Source organism: Parus major, chromosome 5 (assembly GCF_001522545.3).
Source record: "Parus major isolate Abel chromosome 5, Parus_major1.1, whole genome shotgun sequence".
In the NCBI taxonomy this organism is placed as follows: Eukaryota; Metazoa; Chordata; class Aves; order Passeriformes; family Paridae; genus Parus; species Parus major.
In genome coordinates, this window is record NC_031774.1 from 5092354 (window position 1) to 5114456 (window position 22103).

General features: G+C 40.6%; 1 protein-coding gene across 4 annotated transcripts in view; it reads left to right on the forward strand.

The window, feature by feature from the left end:
• Nucleotides 1-22103, forward strand: part of DENND2B (DENN domain containing 2B) — a 154025-nt gene that overhangs the window by 58014 nt on the left and 73908 nt on the right. For all 4 annotated transcript variants that reach the window (XM_019006993.2, XM_015630934.3, XM_015630932.3 and 1 more), the window contains one exon: nucleotides 7750-7854. In XM_019006993.2, coding sequence (XP_018862538.1) covers nucleotides 7775-7854 — 80 coding nt within the window. In that variant the 5' untranslated portion in view covers nucleotides 7750-7774. The remainder of the gene's footprint in view (nucleotides 1-7749; nucleotides 7855-22103) is intronic.

Here is a 22103-nt window from a genome sequence, read left to right on the forward strand (position 1 = left end):
AATTCTGTAAAGAAATTACAGGAATCTAGGAACTGCAAGTCTCCTGCAGTCACTGCAGGGCTGTGTGTGTGGGGGGGATGAGGGGGAATTAAAATCCCCCCATGAATCAGGGACACAAAAATTTGAATTTAGATTTGAGTTTGTGTTTGTGTATTGAATGACTAGCTATGCAGACCCTGCACCCACTTCTCATTCTCATGGACTTGCACCTGCTTTGCAGGACTGCAGGAATTTCTGTCTCTTTTGTGAAGTCTCATGTCAGGTTACCACAGTATTGCAGATCCATTTTTCTTGAATTATCTTCAGAAAAATTCAGAGTTTATTCTGTGAGGAAGATTTATCTGTGAGATGAAAACATCCTGGAGCATGAGGAAAGGTGGGCTGCTTTCCCTGGGGGACACAGAGTGTGTTCCCTGTGTGGAAGGGAAGAAGGGGGCTGCATTTCTCTTCCCACCTGGGGTTTCTTATTGCCTTATCATCTTTCTAGGAAAATCTCTTCACTTTCTTCTTTCCCATTTGTGTTTTTCTCATAGTATGTTAGCTATCCTTCACCTCACCTTTGCTCTACCAGTCTTGAACTCTTCTGAAGTTTGTCAGGACCTCACCCCTCATCTCTGCTGCTTCTTTTGCATACATCCTCTGTTTCAGCAGCTAGGAGGGAGGCTGGGATTCACTTGTTTTGCTGGGTCCATGCTTCTCTCTGATAATTCTTTACTTAGCTGTCTGAGGTGGGAACTTAGGCAGGGCATGGACTGCACCCTTTCAGTCAGGATGCTCACACATCATTGTAGTTTATTGTCCTGGGAGCACTGGGGACTTGGGTTTGTTTCTTTTGGCTTGGAACATGTAGAGCTTGAAGGAGAGGTAGGTGGTAGCCAAGGTGTTCATAGACATGAAGGGAATCTGAATCAGAAAACCACTGTGCATGAGAGAGCTGCTCAAGTCAGGCCAGTTTTAAGCCTCTACCTCTGGTACAGCAGTGATTTTTGGATAGATTCCTGAGGCAGCAGGAAAAATAGGAGTACCTTTGAGAAAATGGGCCATTTAGCCAGATCCCAGAATGTGGGTGGTGGGCTTTCATCTCTGGCACTGAATTTGCAGATCTTACCTCTAAGCAGGTTTGCTAAGACTGCAACTGAACTCCATGTCAGAGCTCCAACAGAGCTCAGAGCTTCTGCATCCTGCAGATGTTGCTTTAAGTGCAAGAACATAATTTCTAAATGTAAACAGATACCTTCCTGAAAGGTCCCTGCACAAATCCCTAATACAAACAATGGACTTACTTGCCATCCCATTTGTTGCTGCTAATGCCTGTGTCCAGGTTCACTTCTGGATGTACTTTGGATACAGGGGAATTAAGATCTTCTCTAGGGGAATTAAATTTTTTTGTGTGCCTTTCTACAGATTCCCTGGGTAACTGCCAAGAGCTAAAGAGACAGACCCAATGTTGTTCTCATATCTTTGTACAAGCCAAGACAGCTTTGGCCAGTGTTTTCTACTTACATCCATGAGGTCTCCAGCCCATATCTCATCCTCCCAGGGTGCTTTTATATCATAATATTGAGACAGTCCATGCAAATTAATAGTTTCTTCACTGGAAACATTAGCACTGGCAGCTTGGGTATCATGGACAGGACCTGCTTCTGGGAGATGCTGGCTCAGAACCATCACTAACACACAGTGATCTAACCAGAAGGAGATTCATGGTATCACCACATATCAGCTCTTGACCTTTCTGAGGTATCCAAAGATGATTGCCCTTCCTCCCAACATGTAAAACACTTTGCAAGGCCCATAACTGCTAATAGTTTCACAATTCTTACTCTAGCAGGGCTCTGAGTGGGAGCCACATGTGCTCGACAGGCAGGAAGGGAGCTGTGCTGACAACTCTGGGTACAGCAGCTTGCTCTATAGGATGGCTGTGACCCGCGTTTTGCCTCAGATGATGCTCTAACAAATCAAAACCTACAGCAGCTGCAAAGCCAGGATGCTTCTCAGCTGTCTGGCAGGCTTTGTCAGTCAGACTTGGTGTGAGGAGGGTTCAGTCATGGGTGTTCCTTCTAAGACTTACTCAGACACTGTTCACTCTGTGAATTGCATTGGGATGTTTTTAGGGACTGGTTACACCTTGTGGGAAATACTAAAGAACACTATTTTCTCATTTATCATATCCTTTGTGACACAAGAGATATTAATGAAAAAGAATCTTTGTTCCTCACAGCTAACCAGCTCTCATTCCTTAGCAAATTTATAATTTGTTTTTTGAGTCACAAGAAGCAATTCATTATTGTGCAAATGGTGTTGATGTAGCTGTTAAAGCATTGACTTCACTGAGGAGTATGCAACAGGAACAGGTGTGATCCTGAGACTTAAATGGTTGTTTTTATGCAAAAATCCTGAGGATGAAGGGAAAGAACAAAGGAGGAATAATACCAAAGAACTGTGAAATATTAGACATAGTTTCTAAGTAGACCCTTCTTACCCTGGTATCTCAAATCAAGATATTTAAGCTTGAAATAGTCCACACATTTTTTAAAACCCAAACCTTTTCTTTAGCGTACACAGGGAAATACTAATTTCTGATTTGATAAGAGACATATTTTCTGTTCATGCCTCCTCTAAATGTCTTCTTCCTTGATTTTCATGTTGTTTTCCTTCCATTTGGAAGCTGTGATTGCTCTAGGACTGCTAAGGGTAATAGAGGAGCTTAGCACTGAGTTCTTACCTAGTTCAGGCATTAGGTTTGGACTGCAGTGTATATCAAGTGAGGTCTGTTCTCTCCACCAGATATTGCCCATTTTCAGTTAAGGGGAGAGGCAGAAAAGAACAGCTTGAGAGAAGAGAAATGAAGTAATAAGAAGATAAAGTAGGGAGAGCAAGACAGAATAAAGGCACAAAATAGGAAAGAACAAGAACATCAGGAAAGGGAAAAGCATCTTAGGTGACAGATAAACAGGAAAGGAGAGTGAAGGGTGAGTGGAGAGCTGTTTTTGCTTTAGGCAGTGTCTGCTTTTCATCTGCCTGTGGGAGGTAACTTCTTTCCCCTCCAGTAGGTGCTGTAACATCAGTTTCCCAACAGTACCAGGTCGGTTCAGTGGGGACTGAACTGCTGAGAGGATGGTTTTGGCATTGCAAGGGTCAATGGCAACCAAGTTCACCACTCCTCTGGTTATAGGAGGAAGTTTGTGCTAGAAGTAAAGTTGCCACCTAGTTGTGAAAGTTTAGCAGAGAGACTGGTCACTGACTTGGTTGGAAACAGGCTGTGAATTGTAGGAAGGGAAATTTTGGATGAGACTGTGGAGTTAGTCTGTAGAACAGGTGTTCCTGATGTAGTTCTTCTAAGAATGTTCTCAGGAGTCTCTACAGGTGCCTTCTCAAGGCAGGAATCTTTAAACATTTTATTGGACTTTCCAGTTCATCAGAACTGATGTTGTTCTGGAAGGACATATTTATCTGTTTTACTGGAAGGGAGTAGGCAAATTGCCACAAAGCATGCTGCAACTCCTAAAGAAGAGTTCAGCTGTACTACACCTCTTGACAAGTGGGCAAGCTCCCTTAAAGCAGTAAGAAAAGCAAATTAACATGTTAAGCTAACTTCTTAATGGCTAAAGCCAGTTGCAGCTACAGTTAAGAGAAAAATAACTAGACACATCAATTATTATAAATATATGAAAGTTTGTATTCATTGTAATTTTTCAAGAACATGAATTTGTTTTAGCAGCCTGTAGTTCTTCCCTGTTATGACTTCCTGTTATATCTCCAGGACTCTGCTCTGTGGGGCAGACCAAAGGAGTAATATTTTCCCATATTTTCCAGATCCCAGATCAGTGGAATTTCAAGGGGAAAACAATCTGCATGAAAAACACTACAGAACTCAAGGTCTCAATTATTCAAGGTCTCTATTATTATAGATTTCAAGCCATGTTAGCAATAATGCCAGGAGAGGGCTTGGGAACCTACATTCAAAGGCTCCCTTCTCAAGTCATCAGACACCACATGTAAATTCTTCTTCTAGGTTCAATAGCATTCACCTTCACCACCACAGGAGGAGAGGAAGGAATCAGTTCTTGGAATGTGCTGGCTGATGGGCACTGTGTATTAGAAAGCAGGAGGTTTCCTTGAAGCTGTAAAGCAATTAAAGCATTCTGTGTTGCCTTGACTTTCCAGGTGCTTGCTCCAAGCCTCACTCCTCAACCTACTCCCATTCTCAGCTTTCAGTGAAAACAACTTTTCCCTTTTTTTGCAGTGAGACTGAGAGTGGGGGCTTCCAAAGTGATGGGATGCTTTAGGAAATCAAGAATAATTTCAAACTGCAGTGAGGAGGAGGAGGAGAGGATTTACCCCTCCCCCACTAATACTTGTTAATGGAATTAGACATTCAGTGGCACTGTGATGTTCATTAGCCCAAAGTGTGATGGGTTTCAGTGCCTCATCTATCCATAACAAAGCCTCAGGCCACACTTTAATTTTAAAAGAGTAAAAGTGTATGGCTCATTAACAGATGGTCAATAAGGAATATGCTGTCATTAAATCTTCCTGTAATTATACAGATCTGTTAGGAAACATCTGCATTGCAGCAGCCCTTTTCAGTCAGGATGCTGAACCTTGCCTGGCATGAGCAGCAGATCCCCTGTTGCCATCACACCATTTTTTATATTTGTCTATCATCTTTACTTTTTCATCCTGATAAATGGTTTGTGAAGGTTTTAGGCAAAGTTGATGTAATGATTCTACCATTTGGGCTCATTAAATTCCCAGTTTGAGAGTTATCCTAAGCAAATTAGTGAAACCATGTCTGGAGCAAAGCACAAATTATGGCTAAATAAGGGTTTCAGAGGAATTCTTTACATTTACAGATAGAACAGAATGCTGCATTTTTAGGCCAGGTTTGTTAGACGATTTATGAGGCAATGCAGAATCTGTGGGACATGACAATGTTTGGATTTGTTTCCAACAGTATGTCACAATACTTGAGAGATTTTGGTTTCCATTGCTTTGTGAAGAATAACTTGCAAATACTGTAGTGAGGAATGCTCTCACCCAAGCCCAAGGGATGTGATTCTGACCCTACAAAGATTCAATAATCTTGGAGGCTGTCAGACTCATTTGAAGGCTCTAAAATAACTTTCTATTTAACAATAACATTTAGTTTAGGGTTTTTTAGCTTGTTTCTTTGTCCCTGTTTTATTTTTTTTTCCCTTTATTTTTGCGGTGGTCAGGATAGATAGATAGAGGGTTGGGTGAGGTTTTTTGGGTGATGTCTTTTGTTACAGGCATCTCTGTAAATACTGAATGCTTTTCTGCCATGCTCATGTTGTTTGCATTTTCTCTGCATATGGTGGGATGATACCAACATCATTTGCAGTAAAATATTCATCCAAAATAGGAATTAAAGGGAAATTGAATAGAAAGCTAGGTTGATATGAGCATATATACACCATAGTCTCCACTGCATGGGAAAGAACACACTCACATCACTAAATCAGACATATCTTGAGAAATTGTCTTTAGGAACTCAATTTATCTTTAGCTGAAAACAAACTACTTTGTTCTACTTGACATTTAAGGTGGCTTTGAAATGTAAGATTTAAATAATCACTTAGTTTAAACCTTAACCACAGTGATTTTTATCAAGCTTTGTCATACTTTTTTTATTCTCTTCCGATTTTGGGTATGCAAAAATGGACACTAAAAAACCAGCAGCATAAAAGCACACTGTATTTTTTTTTAATGTGTCAGGTCAGTATCCATCTATTTGAGGATCTCTTCAGCTCATTTTTGCCTTGAACAGAAAAGAAAATCTTGGAAAATTAATGTTACACATGCATGTTAACAGTTATTGTTCTCCTTATGCCATGTTTATCTCTCTTATTTCTCTCACATTAAGTGCTAATAAGTGATTAAGATTCAACACAGTAAAAGTGTTGGACTGGTGAGTGGAAAACATTAAAAAAACTGCTTACTCCCTGTGGAATGTACAGTCCTAGAAAGCTTGGCCAGCATTAGCAGGCTTCCTTTTTTTGTCCCAAGCAATCCCTTTTCCAGTCGGAACAGGCAGTTCTGTAACAGTCCTGTAATCTTGATAATGTAACAGTAACAATAACAATGAGACACTGGAGGAATTTAGGGAGCTTTGGTGTAGAAAAAATGTTACCAACCAGAGGAAAAAAAAAATAAATCTCTACTTAATCTGGGAAGATTGATACAAGACAGTGGAGAAGGACAAATAGACCTGGAGTCTGTGGTCAGCATGATTGACTCTGCCTCTGGAGCTGAAATGTGCAGATTTTCTGTGTTTGTAGCAGAACTGGTTATAATAAAGTGGTTTAGAGAATGTCCTTTAACTGTGATAGATCTGTTAGTATAGGGATTTTTGTGTGTTGTCTGTCCCCAGTGTGCTCTGCAGCATCACTTTACAGTGGCTTCTCAAGCAGTCTGGACTTCCTGTGGGCTTGAGTAAACAACAGGTTTCGTAACACTCCTTATTTTTGCATTAGCTATGCTGTTAATGGTTGTAAAAATAGGTAGTTCTGGTCAGACTCTGGGTGGCAATGCTGTAAACTGTGGTAGATATTTTAGTTTATAAACTAAGCAGCATCTCAGAAACCACCCAGACCGGTGCCAGCAGAGCCACAGAATCCTTCATAAGTAACTCCTGTGGCATCAGGTGGAGTAAATACTGTTTATTTTCTTTCTCAAGGGACTCTGCTGGCATTTTAGGAGTCTTATCATGATGTGAAAATACATTCCTCCCTCATTTTGCAAAATATTTCTCAAGGAATGACAATGATGGAAGAAATGGCCACTAAGAGCAGTGCTTTACACCAGAGAAACATGGGATATAGTCAATGTAGGGGCATGATATTAGGGATTCCTGCTTTTGCATCCCTTGGATGACATCCTGGCCTTTATCCATATCATCATGTTCTCCCTTCAGTCACAGCACAACATTGCTATTAAGACAGCAGAATGAAGGCAAAATAAATCATGCTACTGGGCTGTTTCTTTGCCAGTGTGCAGAAATGCCACAGAAGTGAGACCCATCTTTTGGACACCCAACTTGATACACAGGGCTAAAATTAAGTTCACTGCTTTTGGGATTGCTAAAAAGCCAACTAGGAATTGATAAAGATTCTTTATATTACCTGAGGTTTTAAAAGTGTCCTAAGACAGCTTTACTTAAAGAATCCTGAGGCCAATAGAGAAAAACACTTGTGATATTTTTATATCACAAGCAGAGTTGAAAATTATATTCAGAAGTCCATCACTGAATAAATGTCACTACTAGAAAATATTTCCATAATAGAGCTGTACTTTAAAGGTGAGAAAGCCTTCTTTATTCCTTGGGGATAGCTGTGGTGTGGTCAAACCTCCAGTCCCAGCTATGGAGTTTGCAAGTATCACAAAGTGTTGTTGCTGGGATCTCCACATACTCGGATGGAAACCTATGATATTGGTATTTTGTGAACTTGGTGTCAAGATCTGTTCATCAGACAGGCCAGCACCTGAAGCACACACCTACTTTTCATAAGTTATTTCCATTTATAGCACTGGGCTCATAAACTTGGCAGTGGATGTGCAATAGCAGTAGTAGAGAGGTAGGATTTAGTTTTTCAGGATCATACCTACACTGATTGTATTTTATAGAATGAAAAGCAACCTGGAGTTCTGCCTTTACACAGCATTGTAGTTCAAGGAGTTAATTGTCATTTGGGCTTGCTGTAGCTTAATTGACTTTTCTTCTCACAGATATCCACATTTCTAGAGAGCAGAAATGACCATGACTGCAAACAAGAACAGCAGTGTCAACAGCAGAGCTGGAGGGAGTAAAGTGCCTCAGGACACTCTGGATAGGTAAGTGGAGAACTGCAGGATTTGTAGATTTTAAGTAAAGATTGTCTGTTTTTGGAACAAGGTGCCTGTTCAAGGGTAAGCAACCTCTCTTCTGACACAGAGAGCTTTGCTGGGCTGAGAGGAGTTATTTGTAGGGAGAGGAGGAGCCAAAGTATGAGGAAAGGTTGTTTCTTGTTGAATGATGGCTGGTTTTGATGGGAGTGATTGCAAGGAAGGACCTTGTGTGGAAGGTGCTGCATAGAGCTCAGAAATTTTGGGCTGAATTCCTCAGGCATGTGATTGCACATTAGCCTTCCTGCACTGCCAATCTCCAGTCTGTGTTTTGTGTTGGTTTGTGTTACTTTGCCTCTGCTATATCTGATTTCACAGATCATGGTCAGTCTGTCTCCTCTTGCAGGGCAGGCAGCAGATGGGCAAGGGCTGAATGTAAAGTACAGGGCTCATCTCTGTTGTTTTGCTTATCCTTTCTGTAGCATTAAAATAATTTGAAAAGTAGATTATCTTTGTAATTCACATTTAGGGGAAAAATTAAACTTTTTAAAATACGCAGTCAGAGGAAGGTGCAGACAACCAGCATCCATTCTGGTGTTTTTTATTAGGTATATTATGCTGTGGTAAAGCTCAGCAGAGGTGGGCTCAATATTCTTTACACTTCCCAGATTGTGTGTCTTCCATCTCCTAGTACAAAATAGTAAAAAGATAAAATAATGAGGGGCTAGGGTGACTTAAGGAATTTCTAGAGAGATATTCATATGTAGATATTAAAAGCAGTTCCCTAATGATCTCTGGAATTCTCAAGTTGTTTATTGTCCTTCCACCAGTGCAGACAGATTGGTGCTGGGAACTTGGGTCTAGTCTTTGCCAAACTTTGGACAAGTCTTTTGTTCCAAAATTGTAAGAATAGCTTAGAAAGTACTGTGGGATACTAAGTTATTGGATAGTAACTGTCAAATAAACTGTCTTTCCTTATCATCATCTTCATCTGTTTTGATTAGAATTTGTCAGGAAAAGATTTTGTAAGTACGAGGCTGAAGCTAAGGAAAATCTTTAGGTTGCACTTGCACTACAAGTGAGGAGATGAATAGGTGGTCATGCACCATTTCTCCATCCAGTATTTTGCCTTATGTAATCTTCACCTGTCTCTGAGAAACCCTGCAAAAGGATGTTATTGGAGTCAACCATGAGCACTCTTCATTTGAGTCAGACTGTAAATCAGTGTTGTAAGTGCTGCCATCATAAAAGTTTAAAGCTTGCAAAATTTATTGTAAACACGTTCAAAGATTCACTTAAACTGAACAGTCACTGTCTCTGTAAATGTGGGATTTGACTGGGCATTTGGAGACTTGCAAATGTACTTTATAATTTGTGGTAGCAGAGTTTCAGTTAGTGCTGATACTGGCATTTCACAGGTGTAGCAGTCTCCTGCTTGTTAAGATATATTTTTCAGTGTTATTCTCTTGTCAGTCTTGGTTTTGGTGGGGTTTATTGTTTCAAGATTGTTCAGCTGATGATCTTAAAGGCCTTTTCCAACCTCAATGGTTCTGTGATTCTAAGAGGCAAGGTGTGATTCAGGGATGTGGTGACATCAGCTGGTTCAACATTTTGTGATTCCTTGTAGGTCAGAAGCAAAGGTCAGTAAAGTCTCTAGAAGTCTTTCTTGTTACTTTGGCTGTGATTCAGATCTCTGTAGATCATGGGTTTAAATTTAGTAATAGAAGTTCTCAGTGGAAAGAAGCTGCCTCCATGTAAACATCCATACAGCTGCATGCTTTGCAGCATTAAGATCCTTGCTTAAGTAACTAAAATTCCCTTGGTCCTCACCAGAGTGGGAATTACCACTCTACCATGAATCACCAGAACCATTCTTCCACCAGAGTTGTTTGAATGGTGCTTCAGGAAATGAGGGAAAGACAGAGAGCAGAGCAAGGACATTGCTGGGGAGGATGTCTGTGAATTTCACCTGAGAATTTGGTTATGGGTTTCTGCTGTGAGCATAGGAAGGGAAAAAAATCCTCTTGGATCTGAAGTGTTTTAAATAAAACCACACTAATGCATGTTTTTTTGAAGTTACCTGAAGTTCATTCCCCACTTGTTGAAAACTGAGATTTTTCTGTGTGTTAGGAGAGAAAACTTGACTGTGCTCTGAATGAGAAAATTTTAGAATTATGACAAGGGTGGTTGAGGGTTGGAAACATTTTCACTACAAGACAAGGGTAGATTGATTGTGACTCTTCATCCAAGAAAGGAAAGGATTGAAGGGGAAGAGGGGTGTCTGAAATGATGTATGGAACAGAGATGATAAATATGGAAAAAATACTCTTTTCGTTTAAGAACTAATACAAATCCAATGAAACCAGAAGACAACAGGTGAAGAAACAATTGAAAGGAAGGCACTTTTCAGCAGCATGTTTTTAAACCAGAAACTCACTGTTATGCCATGCTGTAATCAGACAAATCCATGGAAGAAAAATTTTCCAAAGCCTTTTAGTCACAGAAATAAAATCTGTGAGTCAACAGACTCTTAAGCTGGTTAAGTTACACTACACACTCTTATTCTCTTCTCCAGGCACCTGCTAACTCTCTTGGTCAGTGATTGAACCTAGGACCAGGAATGCTATTTCAGTCCAAGCCAATGGGAACATTCTGATGTTGTTTGGAACAAGAGTCAGTTACAGGAAGCAAATTGCAGAAGGGTTGCTATGCTTACAGAAGGAGATCTGGCATTCAGTGAACTTCCAGGGTACAACTTTAATCCTTCCTTGTGAGTCACTGAGGTGAATGCCAAGGAATGGAAGGATAGGAAAGCACCTTGTGTGTAGCTGGAAGTGAGTTCTTAGCAATTATGTCAGGAAGCAGCTCTGTGAAATCTTCTCAATCCTTCGGCAGGGAACAAAGGAGCCCATAGCATGATTGCAGCTAGTGCACAACCATGAGCCTTTTGCATCAGATGAGTTTGATTGCACCATAGTCATGAGGATCAGTGTAACTGAGGAAATCTCAAAGAGAACAGAAGTCATAGAAAAGCATAGTGGTGTTTGTATCTCTCTCTCCTTACAAAGTGACTTGCTTTCCCTTAGCAAATGATTTAATATTTATATGGAGTATTTGTGTTTTATCAGAAACTCTATTTTTTATTAGGTATTTGTCCAAAACTTGTATTTTCTCCAGTGCAAACAAAGGTAAATGTAGAAATGACACTACTACCTTTGACTTAAAAATCACCTCTATGCTATACTGTATTAAAATAAGCCAATAGTTGTGTCTATGAAGTCATGCTCAAGTTAGCAAAATACAGCTTTCAAACTCATAGGTTGTGTAGTATAACAAATACAAGGAGTAAAAAAATTCCTGAACTAAGTAATTCTATGTTAGTATATCATTATATCTTGAAATTGCACCTCAGTTTGAGATCCTAGATGCAACAAGGACCAGTTCAGGGCTCAAAAATATTTAGAATTGTGTGGCTACATAATTTCTATAAATAATTCTTAATGTCTTTGCCTCTGGCTAATATTCCATATCTTAACTCTGACATTTTATACACTTGAGCCTTATCACCTGCTGCAGTAGCTGAAGTACAGGAAGGGTTGTTTTTTTTAAGAGGATTTAGTTGATTTAGTTTTTTATCTGAGTTTATTGCCTGAGGAATAAATAACATCAGATTTTGGAGATACAGACTTCTTCCAGTGTATTTGTAAGTGGCAGAATTTCTCTTTGCCTGTAAAATTTTCTGTGGTGCAGGCTGTGCCTTATGTTATGGGTCCCACTTTGGAGGATAGTAGAAAGGTTTTGAAAGGCCATAAACATTTTAGAAAAACAGTTACAGTCAAGAAAAAATTAAGTTTTCTGCAAGTAGATGTTTTACTCTCATGGTGACTCTGGTAGAATATATAGAGGGCCTGCCATGATGAGCCAGAACAAACATCTTTCAAATTTAATGTCTCTGAATTTGATTTGGGAAAATAGCAAAAGCAGAAATCAACCCTGATTCCAGTTGTGAAAAAAGACTGTGTCTGAGAAAAACTGTTCTCAGAGGCTATGTGTCCAAGGAAAGCTGTGCCACTGGAATCACAGGAGTTTTGTCACAGACTGGATTTTGTGATGTGGATTGTTGTCTTTCCACCCAGTCTCCACAGGAAAGGTGTTGTCCTCACTGGAGGATGTTGGTGGAGGATGTTCTCCAACTGAGCAATCATGATTTATTGGCACAACAAAGTGGGGGTGCTGATGTCAGAGGGTCCTACAGCAGGACACCAGAGATTTGTGCAAACAAAGGATTAAATCTGCAAATTGCCATGAGCACCAAGTTGCAAAGTGTCTATTCAAATAACACTCAGAAAACTTCTCCTTTCTAAATGCTTTTAGTTTAATCTTTGAACCAAACACACTCTTAGTTAAAACTGAAATCTGATATCATGAGTTGGATCTTCTTGCTTGGGAATAACTGAGCCAAGTACCCACAAACCTCTAAATATAGGCTTTGTTTTTTATCTCCCAGCAGTGTGTGAGGACATTCCTGCTGTCACTGGCAGTTTGTCACCCCCGTTAGCCTAATGTGCTGAGATATGTTTGCACTGGCTTAGTGGCTCAGAACTTTTTCCTCGTTCAGAATTTAGGTTAATAGGACAGAATTTTGATTGGTGGAGCTACCTTACCTCCAGGGAAGGCAATAGAGATGCACCACATAGTCCAGACTAATATAACCAGAGACATCTCAAGAGCATTTCAGATTGTTTATAATTCTTTAAGTATCAAATAAAATAATGACTTACATTTCTCAGCAAAGTAAGCCCATAGGTTGCTTACTAGGAATATTGTTTTGGGTTGGTTTCCTGTCTCCATCATGCACACAGTTCCATGCTCAGCTGTTTCACATGCACGTCAAGGTCTTGTGCTTTATTACTGCATTTCTCTCAGGGCACAAACGATCTTAGAAAGGTCTTAGAAACTAAGAAAACTTCTAGAAAAATCTTAGTTGAGGGAAGACTTTGTGCCTTAAAAACCTGAGATGTTAAAAATCTGACCACTTCCAAAATCAGTCATACTCAAGCCAAGCTCATTCAGTTTTACATCAAATGTATTTATTTATTTTAAAGTGAAATTAATTCTTGGTCCACATTACTAAATCCAACTGAAATACTTTGTTTCCTTTGAAAGGATTATGTGGTTATGGGCTGGGCAGAAGTCTAGAAATATTTTGCCTGAGGAATTGACACCTCTAGAATTCTTAAATAAAAGAATGTGTAGATACATCCCGTGCTGGAGTTAAGCAGTGCTCTGCTATCAGTGCTGGAGTAAGGCTGGCAGTTTTTTGCTCTGATGGTTTGTCCTTAGAGTGCTTTATTCTCTTCCCTTTCCACAGTAAATGTTTCATTTCAAAGATAATCTCATGTCTTGAGGAAAACTCATCTGTTTAGAGAAAAGGGTCACCTTTAGAGATGCAATGTCTGTGCAGGACTTGTTTCTCTTTTAGAGACATCCCTTCATGGATGTAAATGCAGGGCCTTTTGTTTGTGTTATCAGATATGTAACAACATGGCTTAAAATAAATTCTTATTTATTCAATTCTTCTGCTACTCCTAATACAAGAAAAAAGTGCAAACTAAACCAGTGCTCCTCAGCTCTGTGTTGAGCTGTAGGCACTGCCCAAATTTATTGTCAGGTCAGTCATTCAGATGTGATCCAGTCTGCACTGATGATGAATTATTTTGTGACTAACGCAGAAGCTCTGTGCTCACATCCAGGGTGGATGACTCCAGGGGCAGATAGGGCAAGACAGCACTGAACAACTCCCTCACCATTAGTTACAGAGCCTTGGGAGGGAGATAATGCTGCATCCACCACACTGGAGCCCTGGTCCTACTGTAAAAAAATATTACCAGTAAAATAAACAAAATGTAATTAATTGCATTTATGTATTTCACTTGAACATAAATTTAAAGACTATGAGATTTATTACATACTCTCCGTTTTCTGATTGCAGAACATTGTGAAGAATGCAATAACTTGCAAATCAAAAGATGCATCTTCAGCTCTCAGCGTTGCTCTAAAGCAATGAGGTTTTGATCTTGAATTTTTCCCACATGTGCAATTTTCCCACTAATTTTTGTGTGATTGCCATTGTCTTACCACATTTATGATAAAGTATTTTCTCATCTCTTACACTTTCTTTGCTTAGTATGTGGACAGTCTTGCTGTGAGGGATAGAAAAGCTGCTTGTTTCCCTTGTGGATGGCTGCATTTCAATTACAGGTGAAAGGCTGCATTTTAATTAAAGATGAAAGGTGCTCTTTGCCTGGGCTTATACACAGGAACAGAGGAGGCAGCAGGTCTAAAAGTAGTTGCTTGTTCACAACTTTTGGGACACTTGTGCATGGTTTGGAAGGTTAGTGGATGCTGTTTTGTACATATTTGGGCATGCAAGTTTTATTTGAGGGCTCTGAGGAGGAAGGAGTGAGACCAGCTTGAAAAGGGGAGTCAGTTATGTGTGCCTAAAGCAGGAAGCTGAGACTTTTTTTCATTTTTATTTTAAAATAAAAACTTCCGTTGCCCCATCAGTTGTGGAGTGGCCTGGGCTAAAACATCTCCCAGTTTTTCCAGCCAGAGCAGCTGTCAGGGACTTTGTTAGAGCAGCAAGAGGCCAGTGTTGTGAGTTAAGCTCACATGGTCTCAGCATGTCCCAGCCTCTCTGCTCTGCTGCTGGAGATCTCCTGGCAGCTGAGCAGGGCTCAAGGCAACGAGGCACTCCACACTGAACTGCTGAGGTGCATTTTCCTGCCAAAAGTATTTGCCTACTGCTCAGAAGTATTAGTGAGAACTTTTATGAGCTCTTTATGAATTTGTGAGAAAGAAAAACAACAAACCTCCTGTAGAAAATGTTTGCTACTTTAGAAGAGGGCCAAGTTTTAATATTTTGACAATGAGTTTGAGAACAGGAAGAATAGCAATTTAATAAAATTCTAAGACTAAGAAATATGCAGTTATTGGAGATGTGATGAAACACAGCTTTTTTATTTTGTTTAAACCACTGAGATTTAGAAAACCATACAAATAAACTTCTGCCAAATTACAATGGAAACTGAATAACTGATATGAAATCTATTGGCAAATATTGTAGTCTTTACAAGCAGAAACAGCCTGAACCATGCAGCTGACAAATTTTCAGCAGCTCAGTTCCCAGCAGCACAGAGTTTCATTTGGTTCAGAAGGAAATAAGAGCTGTTCTTTAAGCTGTAAGACTGGAGGTGCATTTGGGATGTGAAGCTCTGGCAGCTCAGCTTTGAATCGAGCCACGGGAGGTGGGAGGGCACCTATTGCCATCAGGAACAGAAACATTTGCAGTGGGAATGAGTCAAAGTGCTGGTTCAGATGACCCTGAAACTGGGAAAGGTTTGAATACAGGCTTTGACTGTACTGCTGCCCTTTATCTGGGTGAGTGGCTGCGGTGCTGTGCTGATTTCCGATGGTCTGAGGCACGATGTTCCCCTCCCTCGCTCTGCTTGGCACTGACCCTGGCCTGGCAGAGCTGAGGCCATGCTGAAACCTCACAGAGCACTTCAGCAGGGCTGCAGAAACATTCTGAGGACCACAGCCGTCTGCAGATGTGAGAGGAATGGTTTGTGAGACGAGGTGACAGCTTCTAATAAGAAGAGATAGACTGGAGAAGTGGACCTGCTCCTGGATACATCCTTTGGGCTTCCCCAAACAGTTGATAATGGGGAATTTTGCTGTTCCATTTCTATTGCTGGCTGGTTTGTTTCACTTTAATTTTAAAAGTCCATTCAGGAAGAATAGAATTTGACTTGTCAGTCAAATAAATCACCTTTTCTTAGCTGGAAATTTTATCATTATCTCCTTCTCATTTGCATAGGTTCCTAAGAAAACACCCCAACAATCCCTAAATTTTTGATTGAATTTTGCTTCATAAAGCTTCAGATATAGTTGATTTTATTATTACTTAGAGGCTACAGGAATGTAGTGAATTCCTTACCATTGTAATTTAATTCTCATGACACTTTGAATGCTGTATGTTTTTACATGAAACAAATCATACCTTATCATTAAAGTTACCTTTTCTCTTCTATTAAGGTTTATATTTCCCAAACCACTGGAAACTAAAAAAAAATAAAAAGAGAAACTAACAAGTCTTAAAAAACCAGGGTTTTATATAAGAGGTTACACTGAAGAGGCATTTTTACTGCAATTGTTGCAGTAGGAAAACTACATAGACTAACACTGCAATCGTTATTTGTTTAATCACTGTATTTACAATAATTTACTTGGGCTACTAAGATATGAACTAAGATATTTTTACAGAAAATTATTACAAGAGCTTGTTTTTGGAAATGTTTCTGACACCTTTCTAGTGCTTGTACTGCACTGAGCTGTAGTGAATAGAAGCAGTGATCAAGACACAGGAGTCCCCACCAGAGCAGTATCAGAGAATCAGCACAAGTTTTTGAATTTGTTTTTTGGGTGGCAATGAGAAGTGAGACTGAGGTCATCAAGGGAGTAGGGCATAGTAGTCATGTGCATAACATTTTTACATCGTAATGCCAATATTTCAATTTTTCTGGAATGAAACTCTATTGCTTTCTGGACCGGGAAGATGTTCAGTGAGACCAATCTCACTGAAAAGACCATCAAAGATTCAAGTGATGAGCACTGCAAATGATATTCCCTGTTCTGTGAATATCTGTCCATTTGGGACCTAAGACACTCAGCTCTTTACACTTGAGCTCTTGAAAAGCTACCAGTGTGGGAGAACAATTTCTGTTCAGTCTGGATTTGAATCTTAGAATTAGTGGCTTAGAAATGAAAGGGGCTGTGTTGTCTTATCAGTTTCCTGCACTGTTTGGTTATCCTAAAAAGATATTTTCCACTTGGGCAGAACAGAGCATTAAAAGAAGACTTAAAAGCAGAATTTTTGAAGATTAAATTTGAAAGGAAGATCTGAACATAATAAGATAGATAATACATGTTTCTCCCCTGACTGGAAAAAAAAAAACAAACCCAAACATTTGCCTGGGAAAACAAAGCAAGAAATGCACAGACATGGCATCCTCACATGCTTCATCCTCTAAACAACATAGTCACTATTCACAAGGCAATATTGTGTGATCTGGCTGGGAATTAGCTCAGTGCTTGATTCAGTCTCCACATCGAGCATCACCTTCAGTCTTCACACTTGAGGAAAGAACACTGAGAGCAAATGGCCTTTAAAAGCAAAATAAACTGTAAGCATTTTTCTTCAAGCAGGAAAATCGGGAGTAATGGAAATACACAGATAGCATCCATATTATTACATATTATTACAATAAATGAAAAAATGCCCATAGTTCCTGGGAGACTTTTTCAAAACTTTTGTCACAATTCCCATTATGCACTCTGAGGTTATTTCCATTCTGGCCAGGTCCTGTCTATAGAGCTGGCAGTGTGCCACAAGGGAATGTGTCACATTCCCTCTGCACCAGGGCACCCTGGAGCTGTTGAGCAGCAGGCAGCAATGTGCAGGCATCTGGTAGGATGGGCTTCAGTGCTGAAAGCACGACTAAATATAACCACTGTAACAGATATGATGTTCATGATAACTAAATAACATTTAAAAAATAGATTTATTAAGTCAATCCATAAAACTATTGTAGTCAATGGGAATGTCAGTTCTTGTAACATCCTGACTGCTTTTTTTTAGAGCCTAAATATCCTGTTTGTTATTAACCAGATATGGAAATTTTGCCCAGAGCGTCCATATGTTGCTCTTGAAGCTCGTTGTTAAAGCAGTATTTTTATAAAGGAAATATTTTATAATTATCATATTAATTATGAAATTTAATGCCAATATATGTTAGTATTTTATTGTGAGGGAGCTGCAGGAAAATTGCTGAAGTAAATGAGGAGCATTAATTTGTCTTCTTCTCTCCTTAGCTCTAGAAAGAAAATGTTGAGTCTGTAAAGCAGGGTCACTTCAACATAGGTGATCCACAAGACTGTGGCTGTATAGAAAGTACCTTTTTGACAGAAAATTAATAACAGCTAACAGATGCAAATGTTATTTTTAATTTTGGATTTCTACAATAAGCCACACATCACAATTTCCTAAAAGTAAGCTTTTTCCAGGTAACAGCATAAATTTTTTTGAGCTGTAAAAGCAGAATTCATCGCAGTGGCAGTAGCACAGAAAGGCTCTGTGGTTCAAACTCCACTAGTGAAACGCCCAGAAGGTCCTTTTAACAGCTAATGCTGGCAGGCAGCTGCTACAGGAGACTTCTGTGCCAGGTACGGGGCAGTGTTGGTGACATGGGGCAGTGCTGGTGACATGGGGCAGTGCTGGTGACACTGAGGTAGTGTTGGTTAATCCCCCTGATGGCACGGTGTGGATGTCTCCAGCAGAGTCCCCTTTTCTATTGTGCAGTGGGATGCTCACCCCAGGAGGCAGCTGGGCCAGAAGAGGAGCTGCCAGCCCAGACAGCTGAACAAATGCCCAGGGATGAGGCTGCTCTCACACAGGACCTCTGCCCCCTCGATTTGCTGCTGAGTTGGGAAGCCACTTTATGTCAACACAAAGGGGAGATGGCAGAAAGCCTGTGGCCATTTGTTGGCAGAGACCTGAAAGTGTTTGAATGTGGATTTTTAACCTCTCCCTTTCCTGTCAAACAGTGCTGTCACCCATGTGGGCTTCAAGATAGGGGCTGAGCCTGGCAGGCTGTCTCTGTGTGTGTGTGTGTGTGGTTTGGTCTCTTACACAGCTTCTATGATTTCTTTAGCATCAGGCAGCTGAATCACCTCAGTTCAGAGCTTCAGGAATGAATTGTAAACTGTTGCTTTCTGTAACTTTAAAATAAAAACTCATTTTTTGTGGGCTACCAGGAGCAAACTTCTGGCTTGCCAGACACACCGCTCCCTTCAAAGGTCCCGTGAGATTGCGGAGAAAGGCTTTGCTCCTGTTTTGTTAAACATTAATGGCAGTTTCCTCCCCTTAAGCACACAAAGGGACAGAGGTTTGACAAACCCTCTCTGTGTGTCATTTGCTGCTTGACAAGTGAAGCAGGCAGCGTTCAGGGAGCACGGAGGCTATGGCAAAACACGCCAGACTGAGAATTCCTGTGTCTCCATTCTGCGTCTTTCCAGGAGGGAAGAGCTTCTGAGTAAGTCTGGGTAAAGTGATAGCAGTGGTGGGCAGTTGTGTGCTTGTCAGAGGTGGAGGAAACTAAATACAGCAGAAGGGAAGAGCATGAAGTGCCATAGCACTGAATTCCTTAGTGCTCTTTCCCATAACCAGTTTTGCAGGAGATGAACTGTCTATTCGCAGGCAGGAACTCAACACCAACCTCTGCTTACTGAAAGTAGCTATAGCAGTAGCTTTAATTTCCAGAGTTTGCAGTTCTGGTGTAGGACAAGTGACTCTGTGGGGAAAACTCATTTTCATAGCACTTCTCTTCCCTTGTTCCCTCTACCTCTCTTGCTCTTAGGCAGAACCTCATCTCTCTAAGGCTAAATGCCTGTTACTTGTCTATTAGATGAGATTCCTTTTTATCCTGTTTAATTCTTAAAGGTGATTTTTGAGCTACACAGCAGTGTTCATGCCCATGCTAAGCTGAATTTGTTTTTATTGTATAGAAAGTATCGGTCCATTAGAGAGAGCCCATAGTTGTTTATACTTAGACTGAATATGCCTTACAATGACTGTACTTTTCTAACTGCTGAGATGAAAACACAGCATTAAATGAGGTGCTGCTGGCACACTTTTGTGTGTTGTGTTGGTTTTGATGCTTGGTTTTGGGTTTTTGTGGCATCTTTTTTTTTTTTAATAGGCTTTCTATGTAATGTGCTTTCTTGGCTATGAGACAGCTTGCATTTCTTTTCCATTGAACAAAGAGCATAAGTCACAGGTTTGTGCTTTTCAGGAGAAAATCAGTATTATGGATCCAACTCTGTGCGGTTCTGAGTGATGTAATTTAGGGTCAGAATCTGGACTTCAATTTACTGCTTCAAATATTCATTATCTGAGACCCCATGGGTTACTGGGAAGAGCTGGTTGCTTGTGTTGTAGTCTGTAGGGAGCAAATATTTTCAGAGCTGGTGAGCTTTTAAATGTTATTTTTTCTTGCTGCTATATACACAGAGGTTGGTATTACCTCATTTTCACCATAGCATTTTAATTTTCTAGATGCTTTGCCTGGTGCTACCTATATAGCTTTCTGTAGGGACAGAAACTTAGCTTTGTCCTGGAAGGAAAGGATGCGTGACAGGATAAATGTCTTCTTACTTTTAGTTGCTCTAAGTTAACATTTAGTTGCCCTCAATTATGTAAAACTTCCAGTTTACTGTGCAGCATTTCTGTTGCAGGGCAGCGGCCACAAAATATTTTAATCCTTAGGGTTATACTACATACAAATTCTCTCACAAGAAGTAAAATGTGAAGCGAAATGTTAATATATATTGGCCAGCTCCTTATAGAACCTAGTGTAAAACTAAATCCACAGTTTTATAAGAAGCCAAGGTCTTGTGAGCATTAAATGCTTATAAAGGATATATAAATCCCCCAGCTATTATTCTGATTCCAAATTAAGGCTTGAGATCCCACAGCTCTTGTAGGTGTGGTGCTGAAATCTGGTCTGGGAGGCTCATTTCAGCTGGATGAGTAATGGACACGTTTAAGTTACCCTTGATCACGGTGAACAAAGTCATGGGGAGTGTCTTTTCCCGACCTAACTCTGCTCCTGGTGACAGCTACGGGCGGCAAAGGGCAGAGTGAAGCCAATGTCTGAATCTTTTGGAAAGTTTCCTTTAGATCATGTTTCTGAATATTGGTGTGCACAGTGCTCCAGCACTGCCTGATTGTTCATTTGTTAATATGCAGTGAAACTGAATTAGGGCCAGATGTAGCCCTTGGTCAAGTTAAATTCGGCCTTGTCTGGACTCTTAGGTAAATAAGTGTGATAGCAACAAGAACTGCAAATCACAACTTGGCTTTTTTCTTTTGCTTTTTCCCACCCCTTCCTTTTTTTTTTCTTTTCCTTTTTTTCCCTTTTTTTTTTTTTTTTTCAGTTGATATGCCAACAGATTGGGGAATAAATAGATCAAAGAGTTTTTCAAACTTTTCAACTAAGGAAAAACCCCAAAAACTTTTGGAGGGCAAATTTTTTCATGTGACACTCAGTTGTGGGTATGCGCCACACATTTCTGTGTTTTCCTGGCTTGTTAGCTAAAAGTAGAGTGAAGCACACACTGTAACCAGTCAGATGTAGTAACTTAATTTAATTTTCAGTGCTAATGTTTTTTAAACTGAAACTTTGTTTTTCATAAGTGTGCACCTGCACCAGATCAATGCCTTAAATCTTCCTGAACTAACTTTTGCATCAGTTTGGATCTTTAGCAACTTTTCCTTAGCAACACTTGATTTGTGCTAACATAAGCCAGAAGAAAATCAAGCACTGGTTAATAGATTTTTAAAGGAAGTGAATGAAAAGAAATTCCCTCATAAATTCAAGTCAAGTCTATAACTTCTTAATCTGTACAAAGCCATTGTATTGGCCAAGGCTGAGCCCATCAGCGACGATGGCAGCGCCTCTGGGATGACGTATTTGAGAAGTGAAAAGAGTTACTGTGCAGGAGCTATTGCAGCCAAAGAGGAGAGGAGTGAGAGTATGTGAAAGGAACAGCCCTGCAGGCACCAAGGTCAGTGGAACAGGAGGGGAGGAGGTGCTCCAGGCAGCAGAGCTGAGATTCCTCTGCAGCCTGTGGTGCAGTCCATGGTGAGGCAGCTGTGTCCCTGCAGCCCATGGGGGCCCACGGGAATGCAGAGATCCACCTGCAGCCTGTGGAGGACTCCATGCCAGAGCAGCTGGATGCCTGAAGGAGACTGTGACCCCATGGGAAGCCCCTGCTGGAGCAGGCTCCTGGCAGGACCTGTGGACCTGTGGACAGAGGAGCTCACGCTGGAGCAGGATTGCTGGCAGGACCTGTGATCTTGGGGTGGACCCACACTGGACCAGCCTGTTCCTGAAGGACTGCACCCTGTGGAAGGGACCCACCTGCAGCCATTAATGAAGAGCTGTAGCCATGGGAAGGACCCACCTTGGAGAAGTTTTTGGAGAACTGTCTCCCGTGGGAGACAGCACATGCCGGAGAGAAGGAAGACTGTAACTATCTCCAGTGGGAGAGACCCCATGCTGGAGCAGGGGAGAAGTGTGACTGTCTCCCATAGGAGAGACCCCATGCTGGAGCAGAGGAGAAGTGTGACTATCTCC